Source organism: Cebus imitator, unplaced genomic scaffold (assembly GCF_001604975.1).
Source record: "Cebus imitator isolate Cc_AM_T3 unplaced genomic scaffold, Cebus_imitator-1.0 Scaffold121, whole genome shotgun sequence".
In the NCBI taxonomy this organism is placed as follows: domain Eukaryota; kingdom Metazoa; phylum Chordata; class Mammalia; order Primates; family Cebidae; genus Cebus; species Cebus imitator.
This window is the reverse complement of record NW_016107436.1, coordinates 4,667,716-4,688,280: the sequence shown is the minus strand read 5'-3', so window position 1 is coordinate 4,688,280 and position 20,565 is coordinate 4,667,716. Positions and strand designations below refer to the sequence as shown.

The 20,565-nt window shown below is 41.0% G+C and overlaps 1 protein-coding gene and 1 pseudogene across 10 annotated transcripts in view; both read left to right on the top strand.

Annotated features, from left to right (window-relative positions):
• Positions 1 to 20,565, top strand: part of ACACA (acetyl-CoA carboxylase alpha) — a 324,534-nt gene that overhangs the window by 261,218 nt on the left and 42,751 nt on the right. For 8 of the 9 annotated variants that reach the window (XM_017539866.2, XM_037742496.1, XM_037742495.1 and 5 more), the window contains 2 exons: positions 18,474 to 18,617; positions 19,201 to 19,321. In XM_017539866.2, coding sequence (XP_017395355.1) covers positions 18,474 to 18,617; positions 19,201 to 19,321 — 265 coding nt within the window. Of the gene's footprint in view, positions 1 to 5,360; positions 5,448 to 18,473; positions 18,618 to 19,200; positions 19,322 to 20,565 lie in introns of those variants that run through there. The other variant, XM_037742497.1, reaches the window with a different exon arrangement.
• On the top strand, positions 5,555 to 6,595 carry LOC108312115 (annotated as a pseudogene). The gene has a single exon (XR_001828485.2). The product of XR_001828485.2 is annotated as a high mobility group protein B1-like (transcript).

Sequence of the window (20,565 nt, the reverse complement as noted above, 5' to 3'; positions counted from 1 at the left end):
TGCTTGTCTTTTTATTCATTCATTCATTTCATTTATCAACTATTTTGAGTACCTACTATTTTCTAGGCACTATTCCCAGCCCTGTGTATATGTTAGTGAACAAACCATGTAAAACCCATACTCCAAAGAGCTTATAGTATCTTTGTGGAAAGAATTAATTGAATGCTTCTGTTCTATCCCACCTCTCCACTCCCTTTCTTCATCTACTAGTAAAAGATGTGAGGAGAGCTATACTCACACATTGAGCTGTCTGTGATTCCAGTTGTACAAGTTCCCATTTCAGGCCTACATCATGAATTGGGTACTGGCCTAGGTGTTGAGGATATCAAGTTTTAATGGTTTTGTGAAATATGTGAATACATCTCTCAGAAAGGGCATTCATGGTGGTCTCTTGTACATAGAAGAAATATTTGGCGAATATTGAGTGGGAAGATGGGTGGATGGATGCATGGATGAATTACTGGGAAAGAGTATGCATAAAGATTTATCTTCCCTTCCAAAGAAAGGTTTGTGCCTTTTTAATCCAGCTTCACAAGGGCTTTTCCAAAGGGGAGAAAATAATGGCAGGTCACTGCTCGTAAGAGTGAAAACTATCTAAGAATACCTGAAAATATAAAAGACAATGCAGTTGACATCTTTGCAAGCATAGGAAAATTATTTTCTCTTCAGGGCCAGAAAAATATAATGGAATAATCTGAGGCTGACTACCCTTGTGCAGTTTATATAACCTCTCAAATCCTCAGCTTTCTTATCTGTCAAAGGGGGATAACAACTTAAACCTTTAAATAATGTGGAGCTCAAATGAGGAAACATAAGTAAAATACCTAGTTCTTCTGGGCATGCCTAGATTCCCAGTTACTCAGGAGGCTGAAGCAGGAGGATAGAGGATAGAGTGAACCCGGGAGTCTGAATCCAGCCTGGGCAATATAGTAAGACCCCATCTCTTTAAAAAAAAAAAAAAAAATAGTACCTAGTTCTTGGCAAACAGTGTTGGCCCTCACTGAAATTTCAGTTTCCCATTCCTCTCTCTAACATGATTTGGTGATTGAGCTTATGGAGTTAATACATATACTAAATTGTGTCGGATATTTACTACACTTGCAGGAACTTTTTATCAAGTCTTGACTTTGAACTGTAAGGATAAGAACTAAGTGTTCTATCATTCCCATTTAGGAACAAGTTGATAATTTCACTGGCTTAATTAGATTTTGTGGATGTCAGAAATTAGAGGAATCGTTTGATGCCATCAGCTTGCTCTCTGCATTCAGATGAACTCTGTATCCTCCTCTAGGTTTGCTTTTCCCACCAAGGAAAGGCACAGCAGTGCTAACAGTGGCAAACTTGGCTGTCTTCCTCCCTTTTTGGAGAGTGGCCTGGAAATAAAGATTGCAAACCACTACTACTGAAGATTATTATTGCAGGAGGAGTCTTAAGGGTTTTTTGTTTTTGTTTTTTAAGTTGTTCTTTTGGATACCTTGTTAGGATGAGATATTGATGAATGCCGGAGAGAATTTTAGGTACCATTATCTATGAGAAGAGAATTTTTAAAAGATACCTATATTTCCATGATGTTCCCATACTCAGTCAGAGAGCTAATTTCTGAAATGTATCTTCTTATATTGAGTTTCTTCCCCCTTCCCAGATACTGTATTATATACAAAAAATATTACAAAAAGCATATGTTGGGTTTTTGGTTTTGTTTTGCTAGAAAACTTGCTAGTTGAATTTCATTTGTGCCATAAAGAAACATTAGAGATTGATTTCTTAAAATGTGATTGAATTGTTCTAATCAAATTCATTATCTTCACCTTCATAGCTTACAGGGCTCTTGTAAAAAGAAAAGCTTAGTTACAGGGGGAAAGACAAATAAAGCTATAGTTTCAGCTTACCAAACAATGCTCACTTCCAAAAAGACATGATCATTTTTAGCTGAAGGGAGTGATCGGATACAGAGGTTACCTAACGTTGCTCTGCCTGCTTCACTGTCTTCATGTCAGCTCAAGTATAGAGCTGTGCTGCTGAAGACACCGATTTCATGCAGATTCGTTCAGAATGTCCTATCAGCCCCTTTGCCTGTCAGGTATGAAAAAGGAAACTACCATGCTCAGATGGCTTCCTCTGACTCACTCCTTGTACGTGTTGTCTTTGTGTGTGCTGGTGTCTTTCTTCATCTCTGTTTGCCTTTCTTCCTTTCTTTCTGTAGGTATCTCTGTATTGTGTACTCTGGGTGTGTGCAAGTCACCCTGAGTGCATGTCTCTTTCTTTGTGGGTGCTGGTCTGTCTCTTTGTGTCTGTGTCTTGCATATAGATCCCCCTCTTTCTCTGTGTACTTCCCTGAGTGTCCATGTGTGAGAAAGTCTTTGTGTGTTTCAAACATTATAGAGTCTCCTTTCTTAAGCCTTGGCTGTTTTGCTCTTAGTATGTACCTGTGTAAAGTAGAAATGTAGGAGACATATGCAAGCTTACATACAGTCTTAGACTGTAAACATTTGACCCCCACCTTTTTGAGTCTTCATCCTTTATGTTAAACATTGGGGTGAAGAATAAGGAGTGGGGGTATGCAGAGGTTGTAGGGGAAAAAAATCTTGTGTGTGCAAGTGCCGATCCCGTTGACCCCTTTGAAAATTGAAATAATGATAATGCGCGTCTCCTGACTGCATCAAAGTATCAGCACATCAAAAGCCAGGAGGCATGAAATGCAAATGATAAAGTGAAAGCAGATGGATTGTGCATGATCGCCTGATGCCCAATGAATTTTAAAAGGTGCTGGTTTGCAGGAAGGGGGGGTTGGGGGGTTTTGGGGGGGACTGAAATAAACACGTTATCCCTGCAATTTTTTTTTTTTTGTTCTTGATGCTCACTCCTGACAATATTTTTTCACACTTGAGTGAACACCCACTCTCTCTCCCCCCCACTTTCTCTTTCTTTCTCTCTCCTCTCCAATTCCCCCCCCACCCCCACCTCTTACATGTCTCAGGTCATGTCGCCGCAGCTCCGGTGGAAATAATAAGATATAAACCACGAGGTTGTTATTTGCATAGAAATAGCATGGAGCCCCAGGCAGCAAGGGAGAAGGACACAGGGATCATTTGTCTAAAATTTTAATGAAAACTTTTGCTGAGGCAGAGATTTTTAAAAACTTTTTTTCTCCCTGCTTTTCCCCTTCCTTCCCCTACCCCCTAAACCCCATCATTGATTTTACTTAACGTGGTTCAGTTTGAAGAGAAAAGGTTGACACTCCACATGTCATACTCCCATAATATAGCAACCTGTAAATTGTTTGTTCCTTTAATAGATATGAAGCTGAAGAGACACGCATTTTCAACTTAATACATTGCATGTGTGCATTAGGCTTTTATGGCTATACTCCATCTTGGCATACACATGATGTTGCCTGTCATTAGCCTGCTTGTTTGCTTTTTGTTTTGAGACAGTCTCACTCTGTTGCCCAGGCTGGAGTGCAGTGGTGTGATTTCGGCTTGCTGCAACCTCCGCCTCCTAGGTTCAAGCCATTCTCTTGCCTCAGCCTCCCGAGTAGCTGGGACTACAGGCGGGTGCCAGCACACCTGGCTAATTTTTTGTGTTTTTAGTAGAGATGAGGTTTCATCGTGTTAGCCAGGATGGTCTCGATCTCCTGACCTCGTGATCTGCCTGCCTCAGCCTCCCAAAGTGCTGGGATTACAGGCGGAGCTACCATGCCCGGCCTAGCCTGTTTTTAATTCATTTACACCTTCCTATCTTTTGCTTCCAAAGACTCTTTTTAAAGGATTTCTTTTTATAGCCAACAGTAGTAACCTGCATATAAAATAAATATTTTCTGGGTTTTTTTTTCTTTTACTTTTGGTGGTTTTTCTGTATACTTAGATCTTTTATTCATGGACACCATCCTTTGCCACTGTATTTTTTGTTCCAAAACCAGAAAGTGTTTTCTACCTTTGTGTTTTTATCCTTTCCCCCCTGTGAACTCACTATTTGTGTATACTCTTTTCCATGTCTGTCTTGTTTTATTGCCTGCAGTTATTTGTAAAATATTCAAAATAGTACCCAAATTGAGATGAGATATAGTATCTGGATTTTCTTGAGTGTTACTAAGCACATTTGACATTAGGACTAAAGGCAGTAGGCTGGTAATTAGAAGTAGCCCAAGTGGCTTTATTTGAAATTCACCGTCAAGAATATCTGTCTGGTTCTTTGCTATCTTCTGGAATGGGCTAATGGTATCAGGGCCATATTTTGTAGACAGGAAGGCAAAAACAGTAGAAGGGAAAGTGATGTAGTTTCATTGACAGAGAATAAATCAGGGTCAGAAAAGTGTTGAAGAAAGCTCAGGCCTCTTTGCTTAGTGGTCTATAAAACCTAAGAGAAGGTGGTCTGGTCATTTTCATATTTGTTCAAATGTTGTGAGAATGATGCCATTAATAAGAGAAGCTTCTAGGGGCTTGCTATTTTGTGCCACTTAAGGTGTAGATCATAGATTCCTAACTCTAAGAACTGTAGGCTGTGGGTGACATTCCTAAAAATGCCTCACTGAGTGGCAGACCTGATGGGTGTGGCAAATTACCCTGCTTGAAGGGAGTCATGCTGGCCTGGCAAAGGCAGTAACCTGTGTACTTGGGGAACTGGTAAGATGTACTCTTAAAGAACTGAAATGATTGCAGAGTCATAAACTCCTAAGTTCAGGTGCCACTGGACATTTGCAGAGATACTCATATTTGCTTTCCCTACCCCACCACTCTTCCTCTCAGTTTCCTTTTTGCTTTATTTTTTTCTCCCTTTCCTGGTCTAAGTTTTTATTTAGTATGATTAACATAGTGTTAGGTGGCAGATAGGCTGGGAAGAACTAGTACTGTAAGAGAACACTGACGTGTACTGAACCTACTAGCTCTCCATCCATTGCCCCAGACTTGGGAAGAGAGAGCACATTATCTATGCAGAGAAATAAGAATATGCAGTTTATGGTTGTCCTCTGGACATTAACTGCCTGTGAGGGTAAGCTATATGCTAAAGGCAGTGATAGGCAGGTGATATGTGACTTCCTTGTGGTATTTTAAAGCTCTGCTTCTTTTTTAGAAAAAAAATATCCTATACTTTCATCCCCCTTAGCGAGATCAGGCCCCTATTTCCACTGAATCTGCCAAGAAGAGAGAAATTATATGATAGGTATGACTAGGGCTGTTAGTTTGGTAGGGGGCAAATTCTGCTAATCTTGCTTTTGAGAAGGTGCAAGTAAGTCACATTTCTCTGTGGATCTCATATATGTATTTTTCTGCAGCTATGCAGTATGTAATGTAGAGTCATAGCTGGCTCTGTTGGGCACAGTGCCAGAGTTCTCTCATGAGTAGAATTGTCTGTTACACCAGAGTCCTGCACTGTACAGTCTCCATGTTCACCCATGACTCTGTGACACACAACATGAAAGTCACGAAGGCTCAAGAAGGGAAGGAGAGATTACTTAGCCCTTACTGTGGGGTGAGCAGTGTTGTAGGTTTCACATGACTTAAAGACGTTACGATAGAGACAGCGCCGAGGCAAGTGAGAGCCAGACAGGCACTGGGCGACTCTGTGCCTTGCTGAGGAAAAACAACTAAACATGGGCAAAGAAGATCCTAAGATGCCAAGAGGCAAGGTGTCGTTATACACATTTTTTGTGCAAACTTGTCAGGAGGAACATAAGCAGCACACAGATGCTTCAGTCTGAGAAGTGCTCAGAGAGGTGGAAGACCATGTCTGCTAAAAAGAAAGGAAAATTTGAAGATATGCCAGAGGCAGACAAGACCCATCATGAAAGAGAAACGAAAACCTATATCCCTCCTAAAGGGGAGGTAAAAAAGAAGTTCAAGGATCCCCATGCACTCAAGAGGCCTCCTGTTCTATTCTGAGTATCGCCCAAAAATCAAAGGAGAACATCCTGGCCTGTCCCTTGGTGATGTTGCGAAGAAACCGGGAGAGATGTGGAGTAACACTGCTGCAGATGACAAGCAGCCTTATGAAAAGAAGGCTGTGAAGCTGAAGGAAAGATATGAAAAGGATATTGCTGCATATCGAGCTAAAGAAAAGCCTGCTGCAGCAAAACAGGGAGTTGTCAAGGCTGAGAAAGCAAGAAAAAAAAGGAGGAAGAGGAAGATGATGATGATGAATAAGTTGGCTCTAGCACAGATTTTTTTCTTGTCTATAAAGCATTTAACCCTCCTGTATACAACTCACATATTTTAAAGAAAAAAATGGAAATGTAAGACTATGTAAGATTTGTTTTTAAACTGTACAGTGTCTTTTTTTTGTATAGCTAACACACTACCGAATGTGTCTTTAGATAGCCCTGTCCTGGTGGTATTTTCAGTAACCACTAACCTTGCCTGGTACAGTATGGGGGTTGTAAATTGGCATGGAAATTTAAAGCAGGTTCTTGTTGGTACACAGCACAAATTAGTTATATATGGGGATGGTAGCTTTTTCATCTTCAGTTGTCTCTGATGCAGCTTATGTGAAATAATTGTTGTCCTGTTCACTGAAAACCACTCTGTAATCGCAAAAAATTAAGTTGCAGCTGTTTTGTTGACATTCTGAATGCTTCTAAATAAATACAATTTTTTAAATTTTTTTTTAAAAAAGGTTATGAGCATGGAGGGGCTAGAGCCAGGCTGCCCAGGTTTAATTCTTGGCTCCACCACCTACTAGTTGTGTGACCTTGGGCAATTTATTTACCCTCTCTGGGTTAGAGTTTTATTACCTGTAAAAGAGGGGACAATAATAGTATCTATGTACTAGGGTCATTGTGAGGATTAAATGAGGTAAAATATTGGCACCACCATCATCTTTTCTGAGGTGCATTTAGGGTTCCTTCTCATTGCAGTTTCTTATCCAGGCTCTGGAAGGGAAATACAAACACAATATTGTCTATGCTCTCTGATTCTTTGAAGGCAAAAATTCCTTCAGGAAAACGTTAGATGGCAGTCCTCAGTGTGGCAGTACATTCATGTGTTGACTTTCCCAATAGATGTATCTAATGACAATCAGCACACTTTGGAAAGGCATTAACGTGAGAGGCATGATGTTCGGTCATGATAGGGTAGTATATATGTCAGTCATCTGTATACAGGAGTCCCCAAGGACTTGTTGATACAATAGCCCATGATCACTCTAAGGATCAGTCTAGCAATTTGCATTTTTAAAAGTCCCTAACTACCTATTTTCACAATAGGCAGTCCCAACACTCCCATAGCTCCAGATGGGATCGCTCTCCTTTCTAAAGAGGGCATTTTCACTTCCTTTTCTTAGTAGTCCTTGCTTTAGCATTATGAACGAGTTCTCAGAAAGTATTGCCCAATGGACAGATCTCCCTAGTTTTCAAATCCTCCCTCCCTACACATACACAAAATATGGGTAAATCTGGCCCCATTTGGGGGGATTGTTTTGTTTGTTTTTCATTTCATAGTCCTCAAATTTGGTAGAAAACTATAGCAGGTTAAATTTGACTCCATTAGTGTGCCTCAGTGACCTGCCAGCAATCCTGAGTGCTCTAGTTTGGAGATCTTGCAGCTTGGATCACCACACAGAGCTCCACTATAGAAGTTACCTCTGACTCTAAGAGGTATGATGGCTTAGAGTCTAAGAATTTGGGAGACCCTACCACAAGTACCAACCAGTCCAGAGCTTCTAGATAAAGTGAAAGCTCTGAGACCCTATTTAGGGTATTGAATACAGGCTCGGGAATTATGTTTGACAATCTATTATGAATATGCTCAAATTTTTTTGGAGTTACAGAACCTTTAGATTAAAAAAAAAACTTGGCCGGGTGCAGTGGCTCAAGCCTGTAATCCCAGCACTTTGGGAGGCTGAGGCGGGCAGATCACCTGAGATCAGTGGTTCAAGACCAGCTTGGCCAACACGGTGAAACTCTGTCTCTACTAAAAATACAAAATTAGCTGGGCATAATCCCAGCTACTCGGGAGGCTGAGGTAGGAGAGTCACTTGAACCTGGGAGACAGAGGTTGCAGTGAGCTGAGATGGCACCACTGCACTCCAGCCTGGACAAAAGCAGCAAAACTCCATCTCAAAAAAAAAAAAAAAAAAAAACAAACTTTTGATGTCAGTCTTCTCCCTGCCATTTACTAGGTAAGCAACTTTGGGCTTTAATCTGTTTAGATGTTAGTTTTCCCTTTGTGAAATGGGAGGCATAATCCATTTCCCATCGTAAAGTAGAAAATCAGGTGGGTATGGTAATCCTGTAATCCAAGCACTTTGGGAAGCCAAAGTAGGAGGATGGCTTGAGGCCAGGCATTCAAGATCAGCCTGGGCAACATAGCAAGACCCCCTCTACAAAAAAAAATAGCCAGATGTGGGGGTGCCTGAGATAGGGAACCCTGGAGGCTTTGGCAGTGGCATCTGGGGCTGGGGTTGTGGCCGTGAACAGGGCCCAGGCCCTGCAGAGCTCATGGAGACAAGGCCAAGGACGAGGAATGGATGCCAAGTTGGGCCACCTGGTTAAGGACATGAAGATCAAGTCCCTGGAGGAGACCTATCTCTTCTCCCTGCCCATCAAGGAGTACTAGGTTCAGGGTGTTTGTTGTCATTGGGGATTACAATGGCCACATGGGTCTGGGGGTTAAGTACTCCATGGAGGTAGCCACTTCCATCTGTGGGGCCATCATCCCGGCCAAGGTCTTCATCATCCCTGCACCCAGGAGCACTGGCATCATCTTGACCCTGGTGCCCATGAAGCTGCTGATGATGGCTGGTATCGATAACTGCTACACCTCAGCCTGGGGCTGCACTGCCACCCTAGGGAACCTCGCCAAGGCCACCTTTGATGCTATCTCTAAGACCTACAGCTACCTGACCCCCAACCTCTAGAATGAGACTGTATTCATCAAGTCTTCCTGTCAGGAATTCACTCACTACCTTGTCAAGACCCACACCAGAGTCTCCATGCAGAGTACCCAGGCTCCAGCTGTGGCTACAACACAGAGTTTTTACATAAGAAAAATGAATTAAGCCCTTTTTTAAAAATAGAAGACCAGAGGATCTCTTAATCTTAAATTCTCTTCAATATCTAGTATTCTGTGATGCTATAAAGATGCATATTGATCTGTAGCCAGGGAACTGTTTTAGGCTGGGGAGTAAATAGATAGGGGGTGGGGAATTTTAAGTTATTGCATATCAGGGCATTATATATTAGATTATATATTAATGATATGTAAAATTATTACATATTCATGAAACCAGGTATGGAAATTGGAGAGCATGATGATTTAAAATTTTTAAACTTTGTTTTTATCCAGATTACAGAAAAGTAAACATTATATGTCATTACAATCACAAGTGCCTTTAGAATTATAAGTGTTGAGAGTGAGAGGATCCTCAAAAGTTCAACCGCACAACTGTTGCATGAATCTCCTCTGTGAAACTGTTGCTTAATATTCATCCAATTATGTTTGAAACATTCAACTGAATGGGAGCTCAGTACTTTTGGAACCAATCTCATTCATCTGTATATTCATCTTTGAGTTATTTTTTATATTTGGCTAAAGTCTGTTTCCCTGTACAGAGAGATTAATCACTCTTTAAAGACAGTGTTCAAATTTAACAAAGAAACTCCCAGTTTTATGCTATGACCAATTGGAAATTGAATGGAACCAAAATCTTTCTCATGTACTTTTGTGTTCAGAGTCTGGTCTTGTCTCAAGAACAAATGTAGTGAAGATGAAAATGCTATTCCAAGATAGAAGAGAAATTTGATTCATAACTTTGCCAGTTTAAAATGTGAAATAAGTAGAAGGAACAAAAGCAACAGTTAATTCCTCTTGGAAGTACTCCTCAGAACCTTAGGGGTCTTCCGCAGTGTCATGCAGTACCTTTGGAGCTCAATTATCTCCTGCTTTCTCCTCATCTGCCTTCTTAAAAGCCAGGATCCTTGTATAAGGTTGGAGGATAGTTCTTCTTGACGGCTATATTTGTAGATACCAGCTAAAACTCATTGGGTCCAAGGTTTGGTGGAATCAGTGAAGGTGGTGTAGACTTAGATACTCAAACCCTAAGGGTCCACAAACAAAAGCTACACTGCTAGAACGTATTACCCTCTTGCTCGGTGAACAGTCTCTAGCTCACTTCATCCATGTGGACCTTCATTATATCTCTACCCTATATCCATTGTCCATTTCCACCTCCAGGATTCTGGTATGTCCTGAGTATTGGAATGAAGAAATGCCTCTATTTCACACTTTCTGTGGCATGTAGGGTCTCTGCACTGTCTGCCTCTAATAAAACATTGCCCCTGAACTCAAGCTAAGGGCCCACCTGGCTCTGTGCACATGGTTCCTTAGGCAGTGGCTTCTTCGTCCTCTTCATTTTCTATACAGTGGTATGTTACACCTTCATATGTTGAATTTTCTTTACGTTTCTCTCTTTCTACATATATTCATAGCTCTGTCTTTGCAGATCAGTGTTCACTTGAAGCTTTGCTAGTCTGTCAGCCCTTCTCCTCTCTTCAACCTTTCTTTTGCCCCAACCCCAGCCTGAAGCCCAAGTAAATTAGCTTCTCACCCCTGCCCCCTTGTTTAAAAAAAAATCCCATACTCCTCCAACACTGTCTGTTCTTGGATTTGCAGTCAGCAACCATCTCCAATAACCATCAGGCTGTCAGCTTTGCAGCTCCCTACCACCTCCCACCTCCCCCATCACTCACCAGAGGAAAAAGAGAGCCAGAGCAAGAGCTTGAAATATATCATGCAATAGTGTATCATGAATTTGTTGTGAATCACAGCGGTGAAGCAGGTTTATTTATTTCTGAGACCTTAAATCAATACAAAGTAGGTCTCTTAGTTCTGAAGCTGGGATGGAGTGTGAAAAAATGAGCCCATTGTACTCTTAAAACTTTGGGGAAAGGAGATGACAGCTATATAATTCCATTTACCAGGCACTAGGGGCTTTAATGTGAAGGTGACAGGGAACTCTTTGTGCATTTAGAGCACCATATCTTCTAAATAAAAGATCTGTAGACTTGATAGTGGAGCATAGCTTCAAGTTTAATAATCTCCAAGCATTAGACCGAGCCAGTATGTTCCCAAGTCAGAGAGGTCCCCCCTAAACACTCATAAATTAAAAGTGCAAGAACTGTACATGTTGGTAGATTAGAAATGCAAGGACTCCAGTCTTTTCTAGAAGGAAGACAGACCTGGGCCCTGGCTGTGCACAGACTGCTCTGTGAATATGATAAAGATGTGGAAATGAGACTGTTTAGAAACCTGACTCCTAGCTGTTCATCATCTAGAGAATGTTCCTTGTGCATGGATCCAAATCTAGCTATGTCCCTTCTCATTCAGATTGGCCATCACACAGTCTAATCAGCTTATGTACACAGTCAGGAGTGTTGAATTAAGAAAGGAGAAGCTTTAAGAGCTTTTTAGATTGAACTACAGATTACCATGCCTGGGCTTGAAGATTTTCTGACTGGTTTTTGACCGGTTCCTAATTTTAATAACGTCTCAGTGTCTGGGATTTAAGCCTTTTACAATAGTATGCACATCTAAGAAACTGAGAAATCAGCGTTGGTAAGAAAAAGAACCCACCCAATCACGGTGACCCACCATCAGTCACACAGCCTCTTCAGTAAAACCAGTAGGAGGCAACTGACAAACAGGGATTCTTTTTAAGTTTTCATCTTTAGAAAATATTTATCTGATAAAAGAATGGTATTTAGAATATATAAAGAGTTCTCAAACTCAATAACAAAATAACCCAGTAGTTAAAAACATGGGCAAGAAATTTGAGCAGACACTTCACCAAAAAAAATACAAGCATGGTAAATATGCACATTAAAAGATGTTTATCATTAGGGAAATGAAAATTAAGCCACAGCTCGACACCACTAAATGGTTTTTTTTTTTTTAATGTTTGACAAACACCAAGTGTTAATGAGGATGCAGGACCACTGGAACTCTTGTAAATTGTTGGTGGGAATGCAAAATGGCACAGCCACTTTTAACAAAGTTGGGCTTTAAAAAAAAACAACAACAAAGAAAAACCTATACACAAATGTCTATAGTAGCTTTATTTATAATCCTCCAAAAGTGAAAACAACTTAAAGGTACACCAACAGGCAAACAGAGGACCAAGTTGTGGTACTTTCCTAAAATGGAATACTACTCAGGAATAAAAAAAAAAAAAAAAATACTGATACCTTTATCAGCATGAAGCTCAGATGCAATATGCCCACTGAAAGAAGCTAGACTCTAAAGGTTACTGTATGACTCCATTTTCTGTAACATTCTAGAAAAGGCAAAACAATTGGGACAAAAAGCAGACCAATGGTTGTTAGGGGTGGAGGGAGGGGACTGATTACAGGGAACATAAAGAGACTTTGGGATGTTGAAAATGCTCTCTATCTGATGAAAATGTGCTCTATCTTGATTATGGTGGTGGTTATATGACTATGTGTTTTAAAATTTACAGATGTGTCTACCTTATGATGGACAATTTTGCTATATGTAAATTATACCTCAATAAACCAGACTTTATTTAAAATTTTTGAAAATTGGGCGTGGTGGCTCATGCCTGTAATCTCAGCACTTTGGGAGACTGAGGTGAGATTATTGCTTGAGCCCAGGTCTTTGAGACCAGCCTAGACAACCTAGCAAGACCTTGTCTCTACAAAAAAAAATAATAAATATAAAAAAATAATTCCTATTTGGAATTCATTCATCATCAGAAATCTCAAGTCCCCACCTACATGAGCAGTTGGTGGGTCCCTGGTGCAAGTGATTACTCTTGGCAGTCACCTTTCTCTCTAGAAGCCTATGCTTTTTCTCATACATTTAGCAAGCAAACTATTGTGTGGTTCTTCTCTACCTTTTACATTTAAAATGAGTCTTGAAGCTGGGCGCAGTGGTTCATGCCTGTAATCTAGCACTTTGGGTGGCTGAGGTGGGCGGATCACCTGAGGTTGGAAGTTCAAGACCAGCCTGATCAACATGGAGAAACCCCATCTCTACTAAAAAAAAAAAAAAAAAAAAAAAAACTACAAAGTTAGCCAGGCATGGTGGCGTGTGCCTATAATCCCAGCTACCTGGGAGGCTGAGGCAGGAGAAATGCTTGAACCCAGGAGGCGGAGATTGCAGTGAGCTGAGATGGTGCCATTGCACTCCAGACTGGGCAACAAAAGCAAAACTCCATCTTAAAAAAAAAAAAAAAGAGTTTCTCTTTCTTACCCACTTCACCTTCAAATCCTTATTGTCTTTCTGCTGTTTGGTTCATCTTCTGTTCTCCAGTGAACCCTGCACCTCAGTGAAGAGATGTCTTCCAGTGTTATTTCTGGCCTATATTCAGCCTCTTTTTGGCTGAATATTGTTTCTTTTCCTACCACTGACAGCACCATCCCTTTGCTCCAGTTTATTCCTCAGCAGCATACCTGATCACTTCATAATTTGCTTCTTATAGAGACATTTTTGGTCTTCTAGCAGACGGTCTTGAATCCAACTGTGGCTCATGTCAGAGGCTTTCTCTCCTCTGCCCACAGTATGTCACCAAGCCCCTTCTCTACCCCAGTTCTAGCTTAGCACCTGCCAGCCAGCACTCCATTTTGCCAGTGACAGTAGTGCTAATAAAGGTGGGAGAAAAATATATAACCCTGTGCCTATGTATTAAGAAACTGTATTTTGGAACCCCCAAATAATCCTCATGGTCACATAGGTCCTGGTTCCATCTCCCTAGAGATTTAATTCCATTCACCCTTGGATATATTCCTGAAGAAACATTTACACAGTGATATGTGCAGCACCACTTAAAATTGTTAATTGGAGATTGAATTACTTGTCAACTTTTTAAAATGTAGTCCTCTCAGGTCAGGGAGGAGGATATTAGCCGCACTGAGTAGATGAGCTGTTGCATTTTTTTCTTACCCTTCCTCTTTTCTCTCCCCCTCCCTTTTCCTCTCTCTCATCCTTTCTTCTTTCTTTTGTCCCTGTTTTGCCACTTTTCCCCTACTCCTGCTTATTCTTTCTCCTGTTTTCTTTCAGCTTTAGCCAACCTTTATCAATAACCTGACAGATCCTAGAAATTTAATATCCAGAGTCATGGATGAAGTCCAGTGATGACAATTACTCAGTAAATTTGCAAAACCCCTCCTCAAATCCTCTTGAGAATGGAAATGTCCTAATAAGGAGGATTGCAGCGAGGACTCAGCTTGTGTAGTCTAATTCTTAGATGCAGGAGGACTTTTATATTCCCTCCTTCCTTAAATAGAAGATGTTCTGACCCACCAAGGATTGTTTAAAAAGGGGAGAAAGACTGAATAAAAGGGGGAGAGAAGTAATACATTTTATTTTTTATTCCATTATTGATATGCATCATAATTTTCTCATCTTCAGCACATGATTGCAAATATTTGCTTATAAGTCTAAGGGTCCCCAACATAATGTGTATGTCAGGACAAAGGCAATTTTTAAAAAATGGAGCTAAGTTGTCTCTGTGAAACTTGGAAATCTCAGTGCCTGTGCTGACAAATATCCTGACAAGTAAATACTGCACTCATTCAGTATTACACAGTGATTTCATTTGCACAAAACCTCACAATGCTCTGCCACTTCAGTCAAACATCTGGAGCACGGAGGAAAGGAAGAACGTGTTTATCTTGATCTCCAAAAAGGAGCAAGCAGGCGGTATATTAGGCTGTTTTCATTGCCTGTCAGCTGTGGTAAACCTGAGCTGTCTGCAGTGTCTCTAGATAAGCAGCAGCAGCAGCAGAGGCCTGAGCATGGACGTATGACTGCATTCATTTGTACTTCTTATGTATCTCAACATTTCCAAAGGCTACGTAGCATCTTCGGTGGAGCCTTTAGCAATTGTGTCTCTGCTAATGACCGGCTTTTATGTGGTGCCCTTAATTCTTAGGTCTGCCAGCTGCAATGAATGAAGCGCTGGATGAAGCTTAAGTTTATATTGAGAATGAGTCAAGATCCTCTCTCCTCTCAGATTCAGCCCTTACTCAATTTTGTCACCATGGCACTCTTCAGCAGAGGACCCGGAGGTGGAGCCTGTTCCTAACATTTCATGGTACTGCTTCTCCACTTAGATCTGGAGGGCAACAAAGTGAGGCCTCAGGAGATTCACCCATGTTTGACTCACTCCTGTGGCTAAGTAGTTATCGATGCTTGCTGGACAGATAAATTAAAAGTTTGTATGGTACAGTAGAAATGTCAGAGGAATATATTTGGGAACTAAAACACAGCAAGAAATGCGTAGGTCAGACTTAATAAAAGGCTGTTGAACGCAGCTCACTTACTTCATGAAAATATGTTGATGAGAGTTGTTTACCCCAAGTTTTTCTGTGGAAGGTCAGTAGGGCAACATTGAGGAAGAAAACAGTGGTTCTATGTGGACTCTGTTCATCTTCCTAGATAACGATGAGGGTTTGTGTAACAGTTATAGCATGATTGGTTCAGAGTTAGGCAGAATGGATTTTATCCTAACCCAGATTCTGCTTCCTTGGTTGGAGCTTTTGTTGTGAAGTATTCTAAAATCATTAAAACCACTTGAGTCAGCAACGACCTCTATAAATCAGGAGCTATTGTGTGCCCTCATTCTACTGGTGCATACTCCAAATGTGGTGCTGGAGATGAACTGGAGGCTCCCGGTTTCTCTTCACCGATTGTTAAGTAGCTATGATTGTTAGCATTTGTTTGTGGTTAGGGGAGCAGTTTCATTTCTGTGTCCATCCCCACCCCACCCCCCATCTCCCAAGATAAGGCTGGACAGAGAGGGGTATTGGGATACTCTTAGTCTATTCTGTAATTTTTCTCCTTAATTTTGAAATTAAATGAATTTTCTCACATGACAAACACTCCTTTAGCTCAGCAATAATGTTCTTGGTTGTGTTAAGCCCTGGTTCTTCTAAACCTAGGAGGGGAGATACATAGAAATACTGCTGCCATTTCAGAACAATGCCAAAGCGTCGGAATCCAAATTTTAATTGAGCTTGTAAAGGAAAGAGTACTCAGTTACTGAGCCTACCAAGTTTGCCTCCCATTATTTTGTAAAAATACGGGATAGAATGGATAACTGGCAGAGGATCACTTTTAAATGAGGAGGCAAAGACATCAGAAGAAAGTGTTTTAAACAGCTGAGCAGTCCCTTTTTCTGAGTATAGTTCTTCATCAGTCCATTATTAATTTTGGAGATGTGTAAGATTCTAAGTGGTTGGAGATTATCAGGTATTAGAGATAGGAAGAAAATAGTGTTTCTGAGGAGAAAATGGCCCCAGCTCTCTCTTCTGGGCAACAAGGAGTACTTGACTCCTGACCTAGATTGTGAATATCAGATTTTCAGGGTCACCACGGTGTCTCCTTTTTTATTCCTTTCCCCCTTTCCAATTTTATTTTAATAATTAAAAATACTGCTGATAACACTGAAAGACTTCTAGCAGAGAGGCAGTCTGTCCCAGAAGGACCGGTTGTGGGCCATCGGGTTTATGACGACCATAAAACCAGAGCCAGATCAGAGCGTGGCCTCCGTAAGTGACAGGGTTTCTGCCTCCACCTGGCTCCCCCATCAACATACTGCTTTGGATATTTGCTTTGGTTTGGATTTTTTGTTCTGTTTTGTTTCTTGATGCATGTGTGAATGTGCATGTGTGCGCACATTTAAAGATATAAATGAAACAGGTATGTAATGCCCTCTGCCTGTTAGAAAGACTAAAGCCATAAAAATAACAAACGGCGTGTATTTGCTAGAATGTCAAAGTTATGAGTTTATTTTGTAATGATGTGCTCCTGCCTTCATGAGGTAAACTGGCCGTGGCGGAGGTGTTATTAGTAATATGGACTCAGCAGAGCAGAAAGCCGAGTGACCGAGAGATCAGTGTATCAGTCAGAGAGAGGGCAAATGGAAAGAGACAGCAGGAGAATGAGAAAGCCGCAGTGCCTGGGCTGAGATTAAAGACGGACTGAAAGGTGGATAGGAGCTCAGTGGTCAGATATGGTCTCCTCTGTTCACGGGGCTCCTTCAAAGGAGCTGCCAGCATGTTGCCCAGCTTGGGACTGCTTGTAAAAGCTTGTTCTCTGCTCTTCCTTATCAAGGAAAACAGTAATCTGAGAGCAATTTTGCTTTCCATATTCCTTTCAGAAAAGTATCTTATGCCTTTCCCAGCTGAAGTTAAATGGAACCAAGGCCAGCTGGGTCACACTGAGGTTATTACTTTGGTCACTAACTTCTTCCACCTTTGGAGGGTCCTGACGGAGGGTCTGACCCAGCATGCAGGGGAACCTCTCAAAGCTCCTAACAAGAAGGGGCAAAATGGGAATATAAAGGCAGGCTTTGCTGGCCCTTAATTTGTTAGATTCTCCCCAGAGACTGAAAATGAGTAAAAGTAGAGAAGAAATTTTGTGTTGTCGTTATTTTTTAAAGGACGAGGGGAAAGAAAAAGAAAAGGTAAAATACAGTAAGCGCTCTACAACTGTTTAGAGCTCTCCGGGGCTACCCTAGATGACGAGCAATTACTCCACACTCAGCAGTTTGCAATCGTCAGTGTTCAGGCTGCCCAGCTTCAATCTGCTGGGTCAGAAAACCTCCCTCCCTGAAAGAAATTATTAACCAGTCTTCAAGGGAAAAAGAAACCCTACAATTTCCAAGTCCAGGAATATCTATTCTTCCTCTTTTTTTCTTCTTTAAAGGAAACTTTGTGGTTTCCAATTGCAGGTGCCCTTTGCCCTTACAAGGGTTAAACTCCTCCAGGGATATACCAGGGATTGAGGCCCTGAACTCCCTGGAGCCTTGGAAGGGAAGGAGGAGGGAAAACGTGCTTGGGTATAAATCACAGCCCTGCACCCAGCACACAAAGAAGACTTGAGACTCAGAGGTTCATGTAGGTATCTTGAGTTGCTTCAAGATTTTGCTAGCTTTAAGGCTTATGTGTGGGTGCCAGTGTTAGGTTGGTGCAAAAGTAATTGCGGTTTTGCCATTAAAAGAAATTACAAAAATCACAATTACTTTTACATCGACCTATTAAAAATCAAATATAAGGAAAAAATCATCCTTTTTAAAAACAAGGAACCCAAGCCCCCAGAGTTTCTTTAACTGAGACTTGTCACTAAATATTATTGAAAGATAGGCATGTTACCTTTTTGTGTATGTGCACTAAGAGACTTGCACGTGATAAAGTAGCCTGTGCCTCTTGGTCCCAGCCTCACCCACCACTGCAGTTTCAGCTGAGTGTGGAAGTATGCTGTGCCTGTCTGTGGTAGCTGGTAGAGAGAAAGGGGCTTGCCGGTTTTTTAATTGCAACCATGAATGTGATTGTTAAAAGTATTTTTTGTTTTCTAAGTTTTCTTTTTAGGAAGAAGGTTCAGATGGTCCCTCAGAACAACCTATGGAGACTGGAATCTCTGTTTTGTGGAGAAAATAGCCCATTTTAGTGACACTTGTGAAATAGATCATGCCTTTATTTCTATAGAGACCAATGTCTTTTCTCTTGCTCATTTCTCTAGGTCCTCGGGCGGGAAGTGTACACCTCCAATAACCAGCTCGGGGGCATCCAGATCATGCACAACAATGGGGTAACCCACTGCACTGTGTGTGATGACTTTGAAGGGGTTTTCACTGTCCTGCACTGGCTGTCTTACATGCCCAAGGTGAGCCCTTCCTACCCACCACTGTCATAGCCTGCAGAGCCCGTCATTTCTGCCACAGCTCACTGCCTCTGTGTTTAAGGTCTTGTCTTTATGGTGGAGGAATTTTTTTTATAAAATACTTCTCTGAAAGCTATTGATTTCTCTTTTTCTTACAGCCCTACCTTTAAAATGTCTTTGGATTTCATTAGCTGGGTCCCTTTCTAATGCCTGCCAGTCACGGAAGCCCTCATAGCCTACCTGAGGCTCAGATCCCAGTATATTAAGGTTCCTCCTCATTGTGGTTTTTCTCCTTTGTAACAGCCATTCATTCCTCAGAGTAGCCTCCCAGAGAGCATGGGCACACTGAAATCAGGAGTCAAAACACACCACTTTGTGCCCAGGCTCCTAAATGAGATTATTGACCTGTACATGTTGCTTGGGGCTTAGCACATAAGCAGGATTCTTCCAGCTGAAGATTGGGACTATTGTGTGTAATTCCATATGTGGGCCCTGCTGTCTTTGTCTGTAGCTGTTGTTGCTGAGTTGGAGTCTATGACTGTAGTTCACTGATTACCATGCTCTTTCTCTTCCAATCTCCTTTTAGAGCGTGCACAGTTCAGTTCCTCTTCTGAACTCAAAGGATCCTATAGACAGAATCATCGAGTTTGTTCCTACAAAGGCCCCATATGACCCTCGATGGATGCTAGCAGGCCGTCCTCACCCAAGTATGTATATGTTTGAGGACCCCATGGTACCTGGCTCTCAGCTTTTAGCCGTCTTTTCAATCACTATCCAATTCCTGAACAATTGCATGTGACTAAGAAAACAGAGCTAAGTACCTAGAAATGAGAAAGACCTGAAAACGAGCCCTCTGAAGAAAAAGGTGGGAAATCCTTCATGAACAAATGAAAAATAAAATGAGATTTCCCAGTCATCACTGAGTCAAGCAATGTAGTCGCTAAACATTTTTTCTGGTTATTTTGTTATTAAAGCACTTACTACTTAATGGGTTCAAAGACTTTAAAACAGTTCAATATAAGCCATAAAATCATAGAATTATAGGACTAGAATCTTCAGTCATCTAATCCCTATAGCCAAAAGAGATTGGTCGGTTCTGTTTTTAGCAAATGTCTTTGAGACCCTTCAGTGTAGAATATGACTTCACTCTTCTCAGGAAGCTCTGAGCACCCATCCTGCATGTGCCCTTCTTTTCTTATGATATTGGAAATGGTATTGGTACATGCTTCACTAATTAATAGAAGGCTACTTTGTAAGCTCATTTATTCATGAAGAGATTGTCCAGAACTTTTAATTCCATAGAAACGTGGAGTGAGAATAAGCCCTCCCTCCAGATATATCTAATCCATTGCTTTGCCTTGGGGCTGATTTTACCTAACTTAGAAGCAAAACAGGAAAAAGAAGTAACTCTGTGTACATTCTCATTTGTCAGTCCACTTGACTGTTCAAGCAAACCTTACTTATCAGGAGGTTCTTTTGTGGTGCACCAAATCCCTCTGCTACATTTTGAATCCATTTTTTCAAACTATGTGAGGAAGCATTGGTTCTTTTTTGCATGTTTATTGCAACTATTCAAAGAAAGGCTATATATAAAAGTAGAAGAGATTACAGAAGATATTTTATTAAGTGTAAAAGTCATTGTGATTTTGCTGAAAGAGAAAGAGGTCTCCATAAGGAAGACTTAATAAACCTTTGTGGGTACCCACTGTAAGCCTGGTGGGACTATAAAGCACTTCCATATTCATTATCTTCTTTGCACTTACGACCTCTCATCGGTAAAGAGTGATAATTATTTTACAAAAATCAGAGAAGTTGAGTGATTCATACAAGGTCACATAGCTATTACATAGCTATTGTATTGTTTTTCTACAATATCTACATTAGGCTTTCTATTGTATAAAAACTAAATAGCCTGAAAATCACCATCCTACCATTTCTTTTTCTATTTTTT